This window comes from Nannobrachium achirus (assembly GCF_963921795.1).
Source record: "Nannobrachium achirus genome assembly, chromosome: 13".
NCBI classification, from domain to species: domain Eukaryota; kingdom Metazoa; phylum Chordata; class Actinopteri; order Myctophiformes; family Myctophidae; genus Nannobrachium; species Nannobrachium achirus.
Window position 1 is genome coordinate 16,853,723 of NC_137833.1, and position 22,436 is coordinate 16,876,158.

The following is a 22,436-nucleotide window of genomic DNA, read 5'->3' on the forward strand; positions in this document are numbered from 1 at the left end:
GATAATATCGAGTATCGTCCCATCCCTATGCTACGGCACAAACAAAAGGCCCTAAGTCCAGTTTCTGACCACGTATCCCCGCATCAGCAGGGTGATGTTGAGGATGTGGTCTGGGGAGAGAAGAGTCAGGGAGAGTAGAAGAGTCACACAGCTCCCATTAGTCAACACAGTGTCCCTTTTAGTGCCCGGTAAATTTAGATGCTGGAGAGGTAAAATTAGCCTGTGATTAGCACCCGCGGGTTTGGGTGGGGCACTGCCAAGAGCTGCCTGCCAGCCAGCGCTAAGGCCGGGTCATGATAGACAGGTGGCATAAGAGGAGGAGGAGGAGAGAGTGAGACTGTGTGTTCAAACGGATATGCCATGTGTAGTTGACATTGTGAATGCAAGACTCGAAAACTAAAAAAAAGTGCACATGCAAGCGACTTGAATGTCATCTTCTTTCCCCCCTAAATAATTATCCAGCCCTTCTGTGTTTTATTTTTTTCTCTTATTAATACACATGGGCGATTATTAACATGCAATATTCAAGCTTTCTGGAAAACAAAGTGCAGGGAAAGGGGGAAATATTTCAGACTTCAAAAACGCAAGCTAGTGTTTTGTGTGTTCCGGCTGCAAAATGTTTCATGGTTACACCTACCCAACCCAAATGAAACTAATCAAAAATCTCTTATTGCCTACAAATCTAAACTGAAGTCATGATGTCTTGGTGTACAAAGACAGCACAAAAGTATTATGATAAACTTCCACATTTACTGTTACTTGCAATTAGAATAACCTAACATACACACTATTTTCTGAAATGTTTTAATTGCCAGGAATACCACTGTACTTCACCCATCGTTCATGGTAAGTATTAGAGGTTTGTGAAGCAGATAGGAACAGCGGTTACTACAGCATTCCTCATGAAGACTATTGTCCTTTTTTTTTATTATATACTAAAAATGACGGCCCATATCTTGAAAATAAGTAATCTTTCACTTGAAATATTTGTAGAGTTATTGAAATTACTTAATTGTAATTGAGGTATAAAGCCATTGAGATAGCGACAAGCATTGATTAGTTAGAACAGCTTAATTGGTGTGAAAGAGCTTTTGAGAGCTTTGGTCACAATGAATAAATATATTCATGTAGGAGAGAATAAAAATGCATTGACACATCTGTTCTTCGTGACTCATTCTGATTGGATTAAAAATTGACCTTTAAAATGCACACATACACGGATATGCATGCCCACTCACTCACTCGCTCTATTAAGGACTTTATTTCCTGGGAGAGGGCGGCTACAATGGGTCATTCCTGCTGATTAAGATGTACAACAATGCTGTTGATAAATGGGTACAACACCTTTCTGAAGCCCACCCCGCTCTGACCTGCCATCAGGTTTGGCATCAAATTAAGCTATTTAGAGGACAGACATGGATTTGGGGCTGACGTTGGACCCACTAGAGACAAGAAAATGTTCCAAGGCTACTGGTACAGAAGCCATAAATGTGACAGGGAGGGAGACGGATGCATGCTTTAGTGAGTGAAAATGGGCATAACAAAACTACTGCTAACTATTACACTCAATCCCCTAGCTAAAAAACAACATAGCACCACTAAATCTTTTCTTTAGATTAGTATCACTTTTTTTTTCTCGTATACAATATTTTAACGTGCACCATGAATAATAAAGGTGAGCTCAGAGCTCATGCACCTTGTCTTCACTGTTCTCTTCAGTCTCATTAGTCTGGATGGGCCGTGCTGGGGCATTTCATGCACCATATTTCCACTGAAAAGTGAACTGGAACGAGATTTAACAAAAAAATAAAAATAAAAGACAGCTCTCTAGAAAGGCACAAAGGTTACAATTGGTTGTATTTTCTCTTCGTGATGCAAACTCTCCATAGAAATGACAAAGCACAACCAGCTTTATGCATGTCCTAGGTCATAGAATGGAGTTCATTCAGATGAAACAGTTAGGTTATATAATCAAGACAACCGGGGGAAAGTTTGTAATGCCTCTGAGAGTTCAGGGCTGGCCCACACAGTCAAGACCCTCCAATACAACCATGCAATGTGCGCCTGTCTTGGGACTTGACAGCATAGAAGTGAAATGACTACTCGAACAAACCCCAACTACTGAGACTTGAGATTCTTCGTCATTACATAATGCTCTTTTTGAAATTAAAGCTACAATCCGTACACCGGAGAGCGGTAACTGCAATGGCGTCCAAACTGCAACTAATGTGTCCAATCCGGTCCTACCTGACGCCAAGGTCAAAGTTCCTCAATGTGAGAGTAGACTCCACCTCCAACTACTGCAGAAGTGCTTTCTGTAAGTATTAACATTAACTACAGATCATACAGATTTGTATTTTTCTCATTCAAATAAATACTGGATTGTAGCTTTACAAATTACATGTCTTCACAATAGTCTTTAATATTCAAAGAGCACCACACACTGACGAAAAATAATGCTGACATTTTTCGTGGGAGCTGCTATTCTCCAACCTTTAAGGTCATGTCTTATGAGGTCGTTTTGAAGTTGCTCCTGGTTCCACTAACGGGGTGATCCAGTTTGTGAGGTCAGCAAGCCATCCTCTGTATTCTAAATGTTTCAATTTATCGTATTGTTGTGCATCTAGTCACCAATGACAATACATCATTTCTAAACGGCAGTCTCATTAGTAACGCCAGCCTGATTGACAAATTAATGGTCATCTGTAGTCATTAACCACTTGCGCTCTGTTTTATAACGTTCAAATGTCTTGGGGAAATAGCGGAATAATCTACAAGCTCACAACGTATCGCAGCATGTAGATCTGCCATTCTCTCCATTTTAGAACATTTCTGCCTAACCCTGCCCCAAAATAGGGACATGTTGAAAGTGTTTAAGAGGGGTACTTCAGCGTTTTGTCTTATCTTGAGTCAACATTTGTAACCGATTCTCAATTCTGAAATTAATGGGAGTTCCTCACTCAAACCGGAGCTAGCTGGCACAATGTGACAAATACCAGTTGAAGGCGAATTACACTCAAAGGTATCCCTTTGAGTGTGACCAGCGTGCCAGAGGCCACTCGAAGATTATCAGTGTGAGGAAGGTGGGGTCCAAGTCTCTCAAGACACCAAAAAGCCACAGCATAAGTCCATAAAGACTGTTTGACAGTAAGCCTGGGAAATGCATCTCAGAAAGAGTATAATCTATGAACTGTGTGTGCGCGTGTGCGTGCGTGTGTGTGTGTGTGTGTGTGTGTGTGTGTGTGTGTGTGTGGGTGTATACACACATAGTGTAACTGCATGCACAGAGTTACAGAGTTAAAGTGCCTGTGGCAAGTGAAGAACTGACAGACTGCTTTGAAAACTATAATGGCGGCAAGGAACTGTCAAAATCTTTCCAGAGGAACCAAGCCCTCCCCAGAAATCGGTACCGGTATCCAGCGGAAAGACAACTTTAACCAGTTCAGCTTGCACCATATAGGACGCAGTAGATAAGATTCTGCATACATCGCAGGACGTAATAAATACGTGGTTAGTTTGTATAACCTACACTACATTTATCTTTGCCCCATTAAAAAGGGCACCTGATGTACTGTCCTGAAATTTGCAGATCCTATCGGAATCTGTCCCCTGTCCCTGGCTAAGTTCATACTGCTCCTTATTAAAAGGAAAAAAATAAAATAAAATAAAAAGATGGCAAGGGGTGCATGATCTGCATAGCTGTATCCATGGGACAAGCTCTGACTGCAGTTTTGCTAACAGCGCCACCAGACGCCCTCTCAACCCACACACACACACACACACCTCAAAACCCTCACTGGGCAGGCGCTCCACGAGGCGCTTAGTCAAGCAAAACAGAAAAGAGAAAATAAGAAGGAAAAAAAAGCACAAAGTGAACTGTACAACATAGCTAACTAACCATGTGGTCCTAACTAGAGATTTGGGATGAATAAGGGAAGCATGCAGGCAGGTCTACAGGCAGGGCGATGTTCTGGGAGCAGGCAGACAATTAGCACAAAACAGCAGAGAGAAGAGTGTTTGCTCTTTCCCTCCCCGTCGTAAAAAAGAAAAAGAAAAAAAGAAAAAGAAAAAAACCTGTTCAACACTAAAACATGTGCTTGCCAGACAGCGTTATACTGAATATAATCATATGTAATTTTTTTGTGATGTAAGTATTAACTAAAACAATAAAGAGATTAGAATGAATCTTGTATAGCTCGTTTCACCTATAATCAACCATTCCACCTCCTGTGCCTGACAGAGAGCCATATTTAGTATGGCTTCTTCTGATTGGCTAACGGGTCGGGGGGAGGGGGGGCTGGTTCTCAAAAGTTTTGTACTCCTCCTGCAGCATGTATGTGCAGGCCAACGGGGGAAGTCCCGCCCTATTTGACCTTGAGTGGCGGCTCCCTCTCTAGCCAGCGAACTCGTACTTTCTGTTTGTAGTGATACTCCTTGAGGAAGTCCTGCAGGGTGGGGGGCAGCGGCAGGGCGCCGATGCCGTCGTAAGTGGTCCAGCGGCAGATGGCGGCGCGCGCCAGGTGTTGCAGGCTGAAGGGGAAGGTCCGGTGGAGCGGCGCCGTGAGCAGCGGCTCAAAAAACATGCAGGCGCTGGGGTCCTTGTAGTGCTCCAGCAGGCCTGTGACGGTGGACGAGTGGAACACGCAGGGATCGTGGGCGTCGAAGCTGAAGTTGTGGTTCCACTGCTCGATGCGGGCGTGCAGCGAGCGGTTGTAGCGGCGGAAGCTGACGGAGAAGAGGTAGTCCTCCTGCGCGGAGTCGCGCAGCAGAAAGGTGCCCTCGGGCCGCCCGTCGAGCAGCGCCTCTGCCTCGTAGCGGTCCATCACTCCCCAGTAGCAGGGCAGAGCCGTGATCTGTAGCAGGTCCGGCACCAGGCAGTGGATGTAGTCGATCTGAGTGTGGACCTTCCAAGGCCCCGGTTGCTGCCGGCTCAGGTGGCCGTCCCCGGAGGCATGCCTCTGCTTGGGCCTCCTGGCCTGCAAACAGAGGGTGGTCGAGTCCTCCTCCGAGTCACAATCCTGGGTGGAGGCCGCGGCCCCTAGCACCTGAATACCAGCCCCCGACGAGCCAGCCCCACTGGAGCAACCGGCCACAGTGCCCCGTCCCTCTCCGGCGGCGTCTCCCAGGCCAGGAGCCATTTTTGGTCCCAGTTTGTAAAGAGAGGAGCCTGGCACTGAGGCCTCCAAGGTGTGGATCTGAGCATTGGGTGGAGGGTCCACGCCCTCCTCAATACTGAGCCTGCGGCGCTCACGCAGGCGTTCCTCCTCGTCCTCAGGGGAGGGGTGGGCCGGGTCAAAGGCGTCGAGCAGGGCGGTGGAGGAATGCGGGCTGACCGGCGCCGTGTGCTGTTTAATGAGGTGCCACTTGTGGGCCAGGTCCGAACCAGGAGGGAAGGGGCAAGTCTCTAGCATCAGCTCTGTCAGGTGGATCTTCCGTTTGGAGGAGACGGGGGTCTTGGATGAGCGTGAACGTCGCCGAGGGGGAAGTGGGAGGCAGAGACCTACCGTGTCACTCAGCCGCTGCCGCAGGGAGCGAGCGCTGAGACTGCGTCCTCCAGATACAGAGTCTCCGATGTCCTGGATGGAGCTGACTCCATATCGCCTGTCCCTGCGACTCCCCCGCGAGCGCCCCGACCTCCTGTCGGCCTCCAGGGAACTCTGGGTTTTGGTGGAACACGAGTGTTTTTTCTTGCCACCCCATGGAGCATGGCGGGAATAGGAGTCTCTCCGAGCCAGAGGCACACCCCCTGGGCCTCCCCGTACATCCTCCGTGTCCTTGTCAATGGTGATCTCCACTATCTGAGGGATGTCTGACACACAATTGTGGTGGCGTCGCCCCGCTGCTGTCACCAGTGGGAGCGGCAGCATGCTCCTCGAGGGACTGGACGCCGCAGAGGTGATCGGGGCCTCGGCCGAGCTGCTTCCCTGTCCAAGGTCCACCACGCAGTGGACGGCGTCGGCCTCTATGATGCTCTCTCCGGGTCCTGAACCATCGCTGTGGAAGAGGGTTTGGCATTTGCTCCTCAGGTTGCTCCACATCTTGCCCACTTTCTCCATCGATAGGAGACCCGGGACCTGCGAATGAGAGGACAAAACTATTAAGTGATATGCGGAGAAATCGCACCATGTTAAGGGCTTGCTTTACATTCCAAACAAAAGGTACGGGCTATATAAAGTAAGGTCCGACACCTCATTTCCCTGATCTAGTAATTAGACGTGTGCGCGAGTGTACCGGGGGGTCTGAGAGGCGGGATAGAGATTGAGTAGCTGCAGCGGCCGTGTTAGGAGTTGCCAGGCAGACGCGCAGGGACACAAGGCCATGGCTATAAATGAACCCAGGGATCTGCTCCCAGTTGATCTGCTGGTATGTACTGTATTACAGAGCCAGTCTAGACCTGACCAGACCAAAACCTTTCCCTTAACAGCAGCGCGCACACACACACACACACACACACACACACACACACACACACACACACACACACACACACACACACACACACACACACACACACACACACACACACACACACACACACACACACACACACACACACACACACACACACACACACACACACACACACACACACACAGCTTTCCAATATTTCAGTGCGAGCATAGTTACCACAGAGAGGTGGACACAACCAAACACAAAACCTCAAAAAGGATTCACAACACCATTCAGCATTTCCTTCACCCTTTAACTCATGGCTGTTGGACTTTGTGCATCTAGTTGGAGATAACAGGGCAGGATTCCATTTTGGGCGCATTCATTTTTGTTGTATGGTTTACTAGCATCAGACATCTAAACCTCTGATGTGTCTGTGCCATTCAATATTCACTCAACATGGCCACACGAAGGGATCTCATCTGCTCTTCAACCATTCTGCCTCTCTACCTTTGACTAACAGATAACACTTTGTTCTGCTTTAGGGTTAGCAGCACTATGTACTTTTTTAATGAATAAAATGTAACTTTGTCCAATCTGTGTAGTAGAAATATGTAAATACAACTTATACAATTGAGGTGGTAGTATTCCATCTAAGGATGGGACAATGTGAAAATTTCATATAACGATTATTGTGGCAAAAGAAATCGCGATTTGCGATTTTATCGAAAATTTATCAAAATCCATTATCCTGTGGCGGAACATTTGCCAAAAAGTAGCCGATCTACAAGCTCACAACGCATCGCAACGCGATGTGTTGTGAGCTTGTAGATCGGCAAATTTTGTCAAAGACATTTGATAGAGTGAAAAAGAAAACTATCAAGTACATATAAGTATCTTTTTACCAATTATAGAGGGTTTAAGTGGTACCAGATATGCAGCTCGGCAAAAAAAAGGTGAATTGAACCCAGTGCATGACGAAGGACTGCAAAGGACGATATCACGATATGTTAAATCTCTACGATGCGATTATCGTGAGTGTTTATCACGATAAACGATAATATCGCTTATCGTCCCACCCCAAATTCCATCTCCCTGCACTTCTATTGAGACAGATTTAGATCGTGTCAAAGGTCATGTCTCACCTAGACACAGGATTTGACACAAATGTTGACCTGATGGTCAAGATTAAATTAAGCAAGCAGGCAAGCTGTATTTGCTCAATGGTAGAAATGGCAGCATTTGCAAAGAAGACCAGGTTCAAATTAATCCGGGGTAGAAGAGGAAAGTGACATAGTGCAGCTTTAAGACTAGGAATACTTTATGGCCCACTTGCAGGGCAGACCTAGTGTCTTAATACTGACAAAGACGGGACCAACATGGAACGGCACATTCAGCTGCAGACAGACAGGGCTCTGTGGTGCACATGAAACAAGGCTTGTGCCCAGCACATGACCCATGAAGTTGATTTACCATGGCATATTACTGCATTAAAATACATTAAAATCTTAATTAATGTAACTCAAGAGAATATAAATGTAACCAAAATGGACCAGTAGGGGTCCATTATTATGGTTAGACTCAAAAGTTACAGGTGGATAAATGAACACTTGAATATTTTACTGTGTAGTACTCCCTCCACACTCAAGGGCAGGCAATCACTAACCAAACTCATGATGTCCGGGCAAGTTCCTGGCCCCGATAATAACTCTAGCCGCCGAGTTCTTTTGTAGTGGAGATAACATTATGAAACCATCCCCACTTGATGGTCACCAGACATTTAGAATACAGAGTCCCGAAACAACAGCAGACATGGGACCAATCAGCTGCTGTGAAGATGGAGTACGTAGTTTCTCAAGCTGTCAACCGCTAAGCTGCATCACCAGATGTGACATGACTCATTCACTGTGGTTCGTTCTGTGCTCCAAGTTTGTCTGCACAACAGGCCAGAAGGTCTGGAGAGTGAGTGCAGTGCAGTGCAGTGCATTGTCTAGCAGTCCATTGGAGGTCTTCCCTCTGCATTTTATTACGCTGAATTTGAGGCATTTACCCCCCCGATACGCTTTGTACGGTAGACCTACGTGCAATGGCAGAATAAGCCAATAAGTCAGAATGCAAAAGTGACCCTAAGTATTTAGAGTCATTTGAGTGCAGAGGGGGGAATAAATGTACTACAACTACACTATAAAATCTTATGTTTTATTTTAACTATCAAGAGTTTAAAAAAAAAATAATAAAAATAAGATCAACGCTTACGGGATGCAAAGTTAAATGAATACTCAGGATTTGTGTGCAGATTAAATAGGAGGCAACAGCAGAGAGGTGGAGGAAGAATTCTATGCAACTCCTAACTCTGTTCTACAATGCAAGACAGTTCTCTGAGGGAGTCCTCTATATATAGTCAGTATCACAGTTGAGATTTTTTTTAATAAGTTTGATTTAATTCATATAAATGCTTTTGAAGCCAAAGAATACATTTCAAACAGGGCTTCACCATAATATTCGAAACCGTAAAAGGAAAACTGTATTAATTGAAAAGCCAAAATCTAGCTTTACGTCAACGTCAAGCATCCTTAGAACCTTAGCTGGATTTAAGACCGGTTGTACTATCCCACCCTGACTTTAGTACTTCAGTAACATGAAACGTGGCTTTAAGAATCAATCTTGCATCGTGTTCACAACCCTTTTATGCCTTCTCTCCAAGACAGAGTGGAATTTTGAGTAAGAAAGACTGGAACTACGAGGCTAATGTTGTATCACATCAATCTTGGAAGGATGACTTTTCCCATGTGGATTGGCATGCTTTATATGTCTGCTAGCTAATCACCTCAACAACAACAAACTTCCCAGTTATAATAACTGGCAATTGTATCTATGTCAAATGCAGTCGTGTGTGTGTCCACGGCCACGCATGTGAGAAATACACACATATAATGATTTAACAAATGCATTTGTGGTTGGAATGGTTCAGGTGATACATGTTAGTTGGCCAGACTTAAAAGTGTAAGATTATAAAATACTGCCAGGGCCACATAAATAATCAACATTAGCTTCTCTGTTGGAGACTAACTACACTATGTTATACTCCGTAAACTGGCAAATTATAGTCAGCCTCATGCACAATTGGTAAGCAATTTAAAAGTGCTATTAGGGGCCTGACAGGCCTGAAGTTAGTGGGAGGCGTCATTCAGCTAAATTAGAGCAACAAGTAAAGGCCTGATTATACTTTACGGTTCCATGTAACCTCAAAGAACCACAGACAGCGGACGCAACGTCGTTCTGAGTGATAATACTAAAATTTGGTGCAACATGGGGTGCACTCAATAATACAAGGTATAATCTAATGACCTAGACAACTGAAGGAGAGGTCTTACAGCATCTTATCTTGCATCAAAACATTGACAATCTAGTTCAAGTATATTCTCTCCATTGACTTGCATTGCACAGTTGCAAAATACAAACCCCAGTTCTGTTTGTCAATACATTTTTGTGTTGATTTTGTCATTTTAATTAGGACAAAGCTCCAGAGGTATGCTTTCGTGACCTTAAACCAAATCACCATGTTTATTATTGCATTTAAGAACGGACAATTGTACCTTTCCCAATCATTGATTTTGCAATATAAATTAGCAGAAAGTATGCCCTTTTTTTATCTACCGAACTGCTGAAGATATCTCACCAATTATTAGAGTTACAGTATGGCAACACCTAAACCTCTTCTACCAAAGTTTAAGAGAGCCAATTCTTCTCAACTTTTACTCACTCAGGGATTTCAAAACTATTGTAATGAGCCTGTCTGCTTCATCAATTGACAACATAACAGGCCATAAAACTACATATTATATATCTCTAACTGAATATCTGACTTAAGGTGCAATTTGGGTGTCAATGGTCGAAGGTCAAGTTTGGTGACAAGCAATGCAGATCATATAGGCAGTTAGGCACACTTAGTTTGCCCCATTGGTGGGCTTTTGGAAAAGGCTACAAACTAAAGATGCCTGTATAGGTGAAATTTAAGGTCAGTGAACCAAATCTAAACAATCTCATTTGGAATTGTCCTTTCATCATCATGTCCACTTTTACACACACTGACACTTCTGCTGTCGTATGACTGGAAAAAAAGTAATTTTATAATTGGCTACCAAACATGTTCGTGACCAAGCTGTGGGTAACCCCAACATGTCCCCGAATTACCCATGTGTATCTGTAGCTGTCAGAGTGGCAGAATGACCAGCGAGACCCAACATGCCCTGCAAGTGCGTGCTGTCATTAGCATGTTCCATTCTGATTAGGCATCAAAAGAACTCAGTGAGCTATCAAAGACCCACCAAAAATAATACTGCAAATGTGAGAGCCTTATAAAAAAGATCTCTACGCACAGCATCACTACCTTACTGATTGGTGGATGAAACACTGCTAAGACAAATGTAAGACAATATAGGCCCCAAGACTGCAATGGAGGTAAAAGCACGATAAACAGTAGAGATCAAAAGAGGATAACAACATACTTCAGTGCACATAATGCCTAGGTCTGCTATGTGAGCCAGCCAAAGAGTCATGGATGTGAAATTATAACCAGGGTGGGAAACTAAACATTTTTGTCTCCAGTGGTGGTATTCAAAGTTTGCTGACTTGATTTGGTTGATTACCTGACATTACCTTTCTGGTAGACTTGCTTACTTTATGCCTTCTGTTAATTTCCCACCCAGGTTCTAACACAGTCATTTTTATGCACAGCCTATGTTATGTGTGAAAAGTTAAAAAAGAAAAAAGGAGACCAAGTACTGCTAAGAACCACCAAGAGTTGAGCTTCAAGGGTGGATAAGTTCTGCTTGGCTAATTAAATTCAAACTGTTAGTAATTTGGTGTGAATGCCACCACTGACAATGGCTCTACCCAGTCTACAACCCATTTAAGGCCCTGCCTCTGTACAGAATTAGGCTACTTCTGCTCTTCGAAAGCCTAACACACCCATTCTCCAGGGATCATAGTGATCTAAGAGGGGGCTGGAGAGCGGACAAGATTAAGGGAGGAAGCCTTCTCTGCCCAGACCAGAGTAAATGAGATATTTGTGGTGTCTCGCTTTCAGAAAGCAGTGTGGCAGGCTTCCACGCTGGGTCTTCTTCATGTAACTGAAACAAGGCATTTCTGCACTCTTTAAAACACTGATATTGTCAAATGCCAAACTCTGATGGCAAAGGCTGGCTAGTAAACGTGATTGCATTTTTCATCAGAGTTTGAGATATTACCTTTATTATACTAGACATTTCTGTATCATGGGACAGCTGCATGCACATTCAATGGTTTACCTTGCAGCTTTCTGTGACATGCATTATAATATATGACTATATCTATGCATGTTTCTTACAAGCAGCTATTACCAGATGTGTCTTACATGGTCTGACACTAAAAACTGTTAGCTACCGATACTTAACTAACTTGGACTACTCTGTACTAGCTGCAGTGGAAATCACTAGCTATCAGTAAGCAGTATGTCCTACCAGCAGTAATGCAAGAGGAGCAGCTTTCTAACTAGGCCCATGGTTTTCCACCGGTGGTCCTTGAGGGAGGTTCCAGGGTGGACCCCAGCTAAATGATGGAGTTGGTGTGTTGGTAACCACATGGACCCTTATAAATCTTTTAAACTTTTCAGAGGGTAAAGTTAAACCAAATGGACTCGTAAGGGTCTACACAATTAGAGAATGTAGAAAATGTGTTATGCATGTTATCTCTCCCATGGTATTAACACCAATACAGCATGGAATTGGTGGACATCATCATCATCATCATATCCAACGATGACAATATTCTAAGTTTTGGGTCTGAGAGGCTAAATGTCATCAAATGGTGGTCCGTGGCTCAAACGCCAAATAAATAATGGACCTTGATATGGAAAGGGTTGAAAACCCACTAGTGCCGTTACAAGGGGTTTGGCTTGTTGGAGGCCCAACTTATCCCCGGTCACAGTTAGCCACGCTAGCTTACAGGCGAATGGGTTAGCCATCCAACTTATGTCTGTCTGTCTGTCTGTCTGTCTGTCTGTCTGTCTGTCTGTCCATCCATCCAGACAGTTAGCTCTAGCCGAGCTATCCTTTATCTTCTTTAATATCGCGTCAGACGTGGTGTTTCTACATTAATTATAATTAAAACATCATACTTGGGGGTTAGAATAGAAACTAGACGTTACATGTAATACTTCACGTTCCCCGGCAGACAGACGAACTGTCAAATTGTGTTCCCCCAGACTAGCAGCTTCGTGTTGCTAGAATGCTAGCCCTTTAGCTCATGTCTAGAATAAAGACACCAAGGTGTCGTCATTTATGTCACAACTAAGCGTCATGTAGCAGCAGTGCTTCCAGGCCCTTAGATCGTCCGAAACGTTATAATATCAAGCTTTATTAATAGTTTAATAGTAGTCACTAGGCAAAGTAAAAATTTCAACAACAAAAAATCCAGGTTGAGGATGCGTGCTTTTTAATGTTGGCACAACAACACTGGTTCCCAAACACTGGGTCGGGACCCATTTGTGCGTCGCCGACACATTTTTATGGGTCCCTTAATTTTTGGTTTGATACCTTTTTTGTTTTTAATTATTAATTCAAAAACAAACAAACATTCCCAAAAGAGCAAATATGTTCATGAATAAAATAAATCTGTCAAGAAATTCCGTAAATTAGAAAACAAATATTTAATTAGTGCAATTATTAGCCGATCTACAACATGCTCGCGACGCGTTGTGAGCTTATGGATCTGCCGTTTGGGTCCGGGGAAAACGTCTAATAATTTCTCTTTTGGGTCACGGGGGCCTGAAAGGTTTGGAAACTTCCGATTGCATGTGACGTCACTGTCGCATCCTTGGCATCCCTGGGCTTACGTTAGCTTGGCAACCAACTAGCGAAGTTAGCGTGTTAGCTCGTATGTAGAAAAAAAAAGAAGAATCGACACAAAATCACTGGTGAATTAAACGACAGGACGTCGCTCAGGGATGCATAGCAGGCACATGGAACATGTCAGACAACAGGCCGCGGGCTTGTAGAATTCACAGCTTACCCTTTGTCTCTTAGAAAGCCCTACTCAACAGCTCTCTTTGTCTGCAAAAAATGGCTATCAGGAGAAGTCAGGCACATATCCCCCTCAATGCGGTCCACGGTGTCCGATGAAACCAAAAGGCTGAAACCCAGGCTGCTTGTCAGTTTCATTCCGGATGCTTTCGAATAACAGTTTTTAGCCCGAGAAGAAGACGAATTCATGTCATAACGGCCAACATGTTCTTAATTAAACGCCGCGACAGCCTGATCTTTTTCATGGTCGAGTCCTCTTTTTTTTCCTCCTCTTTTTCTTTTTTCTTTTTTTCCCTCGACCCGTGGTCCGTTCCTGTTCCTGACAGCCAATATGACGACGGTCGCTGAAGCGGAGAAAAGAGCTGAGAAGAGGACGGACGGTGGCCCGCATGCGGGGAAGCGGAGTGGCACCGCAGCGGCCCAATGGCGACGCCGCGGTGGGGGCGAACGCCTCGGCACGACTTCCTATGGCAACTCGGGGCGGATGGGGAAAGTCTTTGGAAATAGCCGATCTGCGAGCCCACGGCCGAAAGCGTTCGAGGCGCGCTGTGAGCTTGCAGATCGCCTGTTTTCGCCGCGCGACACCGGTCGTACGGGTGAAGTGTATCGGGGCTGTGGAAGTGTGGGCCTCCCATTTTTTTTTTAACTCTATGGGGCCTCCGCATTGATAGGCATTGCATGGCACCAATGAACGGAGAGACTGGGGATGAAGCTCCTCCATTGGCAGCTGCTTGGAAACGTGGACTGGATGCTGGTGGTGTCCCGTCCCAGTCAAGGCCAAGCAAGCAGTAGCACCACATGACAAACAGACCGCGGCGGGATGATGATGGGACAGGTTCGATGCGGTTACACCCCGCCATTCCGAAACACCGCCATTCCGAACATTGACTTCTAACCCTAACCCTACCCCTAACCCTAACCCTAACCCTAACCCTAACCCTTACCCTAACCCAAACCTAACCCTAACCCTACCCCTACCCCTAACCCTAACCCTAGTCAATGTTCGGAATGGCGATGTTTCGGAATGGCGAAATACCACCGTTCGATGCTGCTACCTGCAACTTGCTAAACGTTTCATTATCATGAGTCATGACAGCTAAATGCCAGGCAACATGTATGAATGATGCATTGGTTGCATTATTTTAGAGATAAGTCCCATGATTCCATCCCTAAAGTAATGGAAAAAATTGTCTTTGAACAGGTTGAGAATAAGAGAATAATCTGATTTATGAGTTCCAATCTGGCTTCTGAGAATCCCATTCCACAGACACATGCGGGATGATGATGGCACAGGTTCGATGCTGCTACCTGCAACTTGCTAAACGTTTCATTATCATGAGTCATGACAGCTAAATGCCAGGCAACATGTATGAATGATGCATTGGTTCCATTACTTTAGAGATAAGTTCCATGATTCCATCCCTAAAGTAATGGAAAAAATAGTCTTTGAACAGGTTGAGAATAAGAGAATAATCTGATTTATGAGTTCCAATCTGGCTTCTGAGAATCCCATTCCACAGACACATGCCTCCTCTATTTGAATGACTGCATCAAACGAGGTAGACTCTGGCAAATATTGCGGCATGGTCATGCTGGACCTCCAGAAGGCATTTGACACCATAGATCACTCTATTCTGATTGACAAATAGCTATCGGTCTTGACAACGTAGCAGTGAGATGGATGCAATCTTACCTGGTGGGGAGAGAACATATGGTGGAGGTGAACAGGAACCCTGCTCCAAACGGGAGGCTCTCTCCATTCCGACATGTCGCCACTCCGAAATGGACTTCTTATTGTCGGAGTGGCGACACTCCCATGGGCCTAAGGTTTAGGGTTAGGGGTAGAGATAGGGTTAGTGTCGGAATGGAGACATGTCGGAAAGGAGACATGTCGGAGTGGAGAGACTGACCCGCTCCAAACAGCCCTTAAACAAACTGATTAGGATCCTGCTTGGCCTTCCTTCACAGGCTCACCTTACTGCTTAGCGTGGGGTGGCTCATGGTTGGTAGCAGTGCAGCATCTTGCAATGGGCCTGTTGTACATGATACACTACACCACTAAGATACCCATGTACCTAAAAAAAATACTTCCTAAACGTCAAGGAAGTCATTGTCCACAAAACCAGAGGCAAGCTCCACAGATAACGTTCAACCCAGATTTGTCTCTAAAAAAGGTTCAAATAAGCCCATACTTACCTCCCCTTTTCTACTGTATATAGACTAAGCCCATACTTACCTCCCCTTTTATTTTCCACTGTATATAGACTAAGCCCATACTTACAGTACCTCCCCTTTTCCACTGTAAATATTGTTTATTTCTTTTCTTCTTTCTTTTATTTTTCTTCTTTATGACTGTCATTTTGTTTCTTTTGCTATTGATGTTATCCTCTACTGTGTTCAGTTCTATACGTCTGTCATTCAATGTTATGTGAGATACATAAAGGTTTCCTGTGTAAAATAGCCGAAGAGCTAACTAGGATCCCCTTTTAGTTGACCTTGTACCAGTGAACTGTACTTTCATGAAACTTTACCTTCTCTATGCAAACTACTAATAAAGTCTTCATTCAATTCAATCAATCAATCTTTATCACATAAAGTGGGCATTTGATTAAGACATAATAATAGCAGCTATAATAATACCAGTAAGACTCCTCAAACAATGTTAGGCAATTAGGAGGGTATATGGGAAATGGGACAGATCCATGTTGATGATCTGTAGGAGCAGTGTCCAAAAATGTGTTTTGCAAAAATCGGCCTGATGGTGGCGCTAGATTTTAGGGCACAATCTGTAGGAGCAGTGTCCACAAATGTGTTTTGGTGGCGCTAGAAGAGGGCCATGTGAGAAATGAGGGGTCAGGGCAACGGTGGCGGAGATATGAGTAGGGGAAAAGTGTGATGTGACGGACGGACTGACTGACTGACAGACAGCTGGTGAAGGTTTTGATAGTAACTGTGTTACTATCGTTAACCATTATTGCTTGATGTGTATAAAACATTTCTCCTCAGATAGTCATAATTTATCATACCTTTATAATTCATATTTAATTGTTGACTTATTCTTTGATATTTATTTATTTACTTTATTTAAAATGGCAAAGCGATAATGTGCCTGAAAAGGTTACCCACCCTTGGGCTTACATCAACATGTTTTCAGAAAGCTGTCTGTGCATAAAAAAAATCTTTGCACATGACTAGTTGGCAAAATGAAGGGTGAATACTAATGCTGTGGCATCAACTGTTGTATAATTCAAATGTGGTGTGCAGTGTAGACGTGAGGAAATTCAAGGACAATTCCAAGGTCACAAAGGAGCATTCAAACTCACACCTGAACATGAGGTCATTAAGGTGGAGTCATATCATTCATGACCACATGACACAAATGGAGGAAGTGGCATGATTCAATGAAGTTTAGTCAGCAGAAAGTGATGTCCAGCACCAGGAAAATTACTATCATTCACACTACTACCATCATGACCCAGATATAGGTCATTAGAGATGGAAAAGGACAACTTTTGCAAGAGTTTTATCTTCTCTACCATACCCAAATATACCAACTGAATGCCTGTATGACAGTATGCATCACTTTCAATGAAAAGTCTTAAACCTGACATCCACACTGCTCCAATTCCTTCCTTATGTTTGCTGCACTTAACACACTTTATCACTGGCCACGGTCAGTATAGGGCTGTGGAGTCTATGTTGTTATAATAAATATAAAGGCTTTGTTACAGTAGATGGAATGTTATCCACAACTTTCCAAAGTCCCATCGTGCATTGCGCAGAAGGTGCAGGCAGCTTCCGGCACCGCAGCCGAGTGTGATCTACAAACTCACAGCGGCGGCAACTGCGACACAAACAATGTCAGCATCAGAGCATGTATGTCTGCTGTTAACCGGAAGTGTCCCACAAATAATGCTACAGTAAATTCTGGCTGATAAACATAATGAATATTAAGTACAAGCTCCGAAATTTTGGTGGGAGCTGTTAACCTAACACTACAATACGACAAGAATGTAGCCTAATGTAGGCCTACTACTAGCCCAAAAAGTAAATTGAAGAAGAAAAAAATAATAATAGTAACACTGGATACTAAATAAAAGTTAGGGTTAATAGGAGCCTGTCTTTAAAGACAGGTAAAACATCTTGTGCAGGTGAACTGGGTTCACTTCAAATCTTGGTTTAAGAGGACATGAAATTTGCAGTGCAGCGGTCTGTTTGGAGGCAAAAAGAACAACGCTGCCATCTGGTGGCTGCAGGATGGAAACAAAATGAAACCATTGTTGAGTACAATGATTAAATATGACTTAAATCATTAAATGCTCTTGTATTGATCTTTTAGTTTTAAATAACAGCCATTTGTCATCAATATAAAAGTACATTTGGAGTACATGTGCAACGTGCCCAATACATAAGCTGGAAATGAGTCACAGTTCATTCAGAGTTCATTGATCACTGATCTGCTATAAGCCTAAATGGGTAATCACAAAGTGTACAATTGTAGTTGTAGCATTCAGCCTGTGCTATAGTGATGTTGCTTATGCTTTCCACAATACCAGCATTATGATTACTACTTTGACTACTGCTGCTGCTACTACTACTTCAACCACTGCAATGGCAGTAAAACTGCATTGCTACTAGTAGGCCTACAACTACTTCTACCACAGTACTTGTCAATTGTATTTATATAGCATATTTCATAGGACAAGCATAGTGCTTTAAACATAAAAAAAGAGAAATGTACAAACAGTATCCACAAGTTTCCCCGGGGGTTTACTGGAGACTATCAGGACCAAACTTCCGGGTTTAACACTAGGTTTAACAGCAGACATACAAGCTCGCGTCGCGTCGCAGATGCAACCCGTTGTGAGCTTGTAAATCGGCGGCGGAACCTCGATGCAGACGTTTGCGCAATGCACTATGGGGCGTTGGAAACTCGTGGATATAGTATTATTTTCAATTTATTTTAATATTGGCGAATTCGTCTTATTTACATGGTACATTATTGACTATATGCAAGACTCCTGAGACCTTTACTTGGCTACTGATTTCTCTACTGATTGAAGCTGAAGCAGTCTACTGACATGTCAAAAATAGACCTGAGGTGACTGCTACATATGGCTGGGCAATTAACCGAAAATATATCTAAACACATATTTAGAACCAATAACTTTTTTTATTTAGGTTAATCAAAAAAATCTAGAAGTAGGTTCTTTTATTGTCAATCCACGAATCAATACGGGGAAAAACAGATTACCCACTTCACCCTGTATTATACTTTATTGTACAATAATGAATTGCATTTTCATAGCGCTTTTCCAAGTGCTCAAAGCGCTTTACAATGGTTCATTCATTCATACATTGGGACAATGGTGCCTACCCAGGACGGAGATGTGAGAGACTAGGAAAATCTTTTGTACCGGCCGCCCTTAAGCTGTACAACGAGACACATAACGGACGATTGAAAAGGACTTCCTTCCTAACTTAGACTGACGGAACTATTGCTGTATTGACTTTGACCCCTAAGGATCTTCCAGGGAGAGTGCTCATGTGCGTCTTGCAGTGACACGCTTCCTAGTTTCTTCTTCTCTGAGCTGTTTTTTTTTGTTGTTTTTTTTCGCACTGATTTTTTACATTGCAGCATTAGGTTGTGTTGGTAGTCTCTGAGTATTTTGCTTTGTTTAAAAATGACAGTGAGATACTTGTTGCACTAACTAGCATTGACTGTTACGGTCTCTTTTTTGTAAGACACTTTATGTATATATACTTATATATTATTCGCCCCCTCTATATGCTTACCCGGGGATGTGTTTTTATTCACGCTATAGTTTCTGGTCTGTGTGGTCATTGTCGCACTATAGGCCCTAAATAAGGATGGCTTTAAATGGTAAATGTTAAATGGTGCATTTATATAGGGCCTTTATCCAAGGCACTTTACAGAGATTGTGCATTACATTCACCCATTCACACACACATTCATACATGGCAGAGGAAACCATGCAAGGAACCAACCTGCTCACCGGGTTCAGTGTCTTGCTCAAGGACACTTCGACACTAACTCTGGTTTGTTTGATTGATTGATTGAAGGATTTATTAGAAGTTTGCAATAGAAAAAAGTACAGTTGCATGACAGTACAAAACACTGGTACAAGGTCAACTAAAAGGAGATCCTAGTAAGCTTTGTGGCTTATTTACACAGGGACCACTTTATGTATCTCATATAACATTGAAAGACAGACAGATAGAACACAGTACTTTGCATAGGCTAACCAATCAATCAATCAATTATAAAAGCAGAACAAAAAAAAAACAAAAAAACAGAAGAAGCAGATGGTTACAGTGGAAAAGGGGAGGTGAAGTTTCGAGTAGCAGCCGCTTGTAGGGGAGCCCGGGATCAAACTGGGAACCTTCGGGAACCCTCCATGTTCTAAGACGGCAACTCTACCCCTTTACTGATTGTAGTTGGATGACAAAATATTTAGTAGGTTGAAAAGGATTATTGAGAACTTTGAGTGGACTTCTGCTGTATTTTGTTTTCCAGGGTCTAACTGGTGTCAGAAGAAATGCATACTAGAAGTGACATACTAGTACACCAATAGTTGTTATACACTACACACAATACATGGAGAATGGATAAGGGGAAGTGCACACATTGTCATGCATGTAGAATTCACCAATCTTGTATTGGTCATGGCAGCATTGTGACAGTCAGCAAGTTGGCCCTTGCATGCCAACGCAAGTCATGCTTCCGGTCACAGTCATGCATCTGGTGCGTTGAGAATTTGGAGTACATGTGCAGCGTGCCCAATACATAAGCTGTAAATGAGATTCACAGTTCATTCAGAGTTCATTGATCAGTGATCACTGATCTGCTATAAGCCTAAATGTGTAATCACAAAGTGGGAGCCACAATGAGGAACCACATTGGTGTTTTAGCATTCAGCCTGTGCTACAGTAATGTTGCTTATGCTTTCCACAATACCAGCATTATGATTACTACATTGACTACTACTGCTGCTGCTGCTGCTGCTGCTGCTACTACTACTACTTCAACCAGGCAGTAATACTGCATTGCTACTAGTACAACTACTTCTACCACAGTACTTGTCAAGTCAAGTCATTGTATTTATATAGCATATTTCATAGGACAAGCATAGCGCTTTAAAAATAAAAAAAGAGAAATGTACAAACAGTATATGATTAAAACATAAGAGTGGCTACTACTGCATCAAACTAAATAAGTGCTTTACCATTACCAACTATCACATTTATAATTGATGACTAAATAAATTAAGTATTTTAAAAGGAAACTGTATGAATAGCTGAATAGCTGTATACACCAACAGGGTGTATACAGCATGTTGCAAGATTATCTTTAAATGTTTTTAAACATGCTTTTAATGTTTTTAAAAGTGGTTTTATTTAGTTACTCAACTAAATGTCAGTTTCCTTTGTGGATCGCATGTTGCTTTGGGACAAGGGACGTGAACATCTGGGTAGGGGAAGATAATGAAATACTGTACCTCAGTGCTTCTCAAAGTGGGATCTGGGGACCCCCAGGGGTACTTGAGGGGGTCCCCAGATAAATTAACCACAAGGCCCAACCAACCACTGCTGTACATACAGTTGCATAAAAGATCAGCTATTAAAGCCCACCAGTCAGTGACTAGTAAGGGTGTTCTTTGTATGATGCTCACATGAATTACTTCTACAGTAAGGTCACTCTGATTTAATATAGAAGCATTCTTTCCACGCTGAAAGCCCTTGAGAAATGATCAGTGAATAAGTCTTATGAGGCATATCATCAGTGGTTTTCAAAGAAATAACCAAGAATAGATTGCTGGGAGTGAGGGCATGATGAAAATCATCCCCATTTGCCATTTCATGCCGATTTCAACAGCTTAGCTTGCTCTTTAGTCATATTACGTAGATGCCTGTGTTTTTCCACAGAAATTCAATGGAAGTAATTTTCTACAATTTGTGATAGCAAGGACTGCATCAAAATCATTCAGTTTTATTTTATTTGACATATAACATTAGTTATTCTTGTAATCGTTATCCATAGACATTCTTTAGCAAATGACGCAAGCCCTAATATCTATTGGCTCATGGAGGCTTCATTTTGTCACATACAAACTTCTACTCAACTGGGATTTTAGATAATGGCTTATAGATTGTGTGTAGAATGTTTCAAGCAAATTGCAACAAAAAAAGGAATTAAAGTTTACATTTTCAAATGATTGCTATAATGGCTATTCTCTGCTATATCTTTATCCATGCCTTACCCCATATCGCTATAAACGTATGACAAACATAGAATTATGTATAATAATTCATATCTAACAGTATTTGCCCTTTTTCTTTTTACTATTTTGAAAAACATTTGTAAATACTTCAAATAGCCGATGTACATCGGCATGTTGTGAGCTTGTAGATCAGCTATTTGAAATATTGCAAATGAGGGCCTGTCCCTGGTGCCAGTACACCCAGAAACACCATTGCAGAGAACCATACCAAAAATAAAATCTTCCAAGCCAATGAATAATGTGATTTTAACTTAACAGTTTAAGAGCTGCGTTTCTCAAATGCCCTTTGACATTGACATTCTAATAAAGAGCCATGAATAATGCCATGAATAATGACCGGTGGATTATGTCAATGTGACAATTCTTCCCATCGTCTCAAATTGTCTTTAGTGCTTTGAAAAGTTCAAAGCCATCACTTAGGAAAAAGTAGAAAGTGAAGAAGGTAAGAAATTAGACAAAAGTTCAGAGATGGCCATGGAAATAATAATAATAATTACACTTGACTTTTAAAGCAATTTTGGAAAATGGATTATAAATTGCTCCATCTACGCCTTCCCTCTCAGCTTTCATACTTACTATCTTAAAAAAATTAAATAAAGTTCAAAGGGATGAGGACTAACCACTCTCCCTCTTTAAAAACACAGTATGTGTTCTCCATCATGTCTACTGGACTATACATTTA

The 22,436-nt window shown here is 42.8% G+C and overlaps 1 protein-coding gene across 1 annotated transcript; it reads right to left on the reverse strand.

Moving 5' to 3' along the window:
• Window positions 1-4,364: 4,364 nt before the first annotated feature.
• socs5b (suppressor of cytokine signaling 5b) lies at window positions 4,365-13,761 on the reverse strand (the record flags this gene model as incomplete). The annotated part of the gene is made up of 2 exons (XM_080740393.1): window positions 13,441-13,761; window positions 4,365-6,074 (listed from the first exon to the last, which is right to left on the reverse strand). The coding sequence occupies exon 2, from the start codon at window positions 6,054-6,056 to the stop codon at window positions 4,365-4,367; it is 1,692 nt and encodes a 563-aa protein (XP_080596519.1). The 5' UTR covers window positions 6,057-6,074; window positions 13,441-13,761.
• Window positions 13,762-22,436: the final 8,675 nt, after the last annotated feature.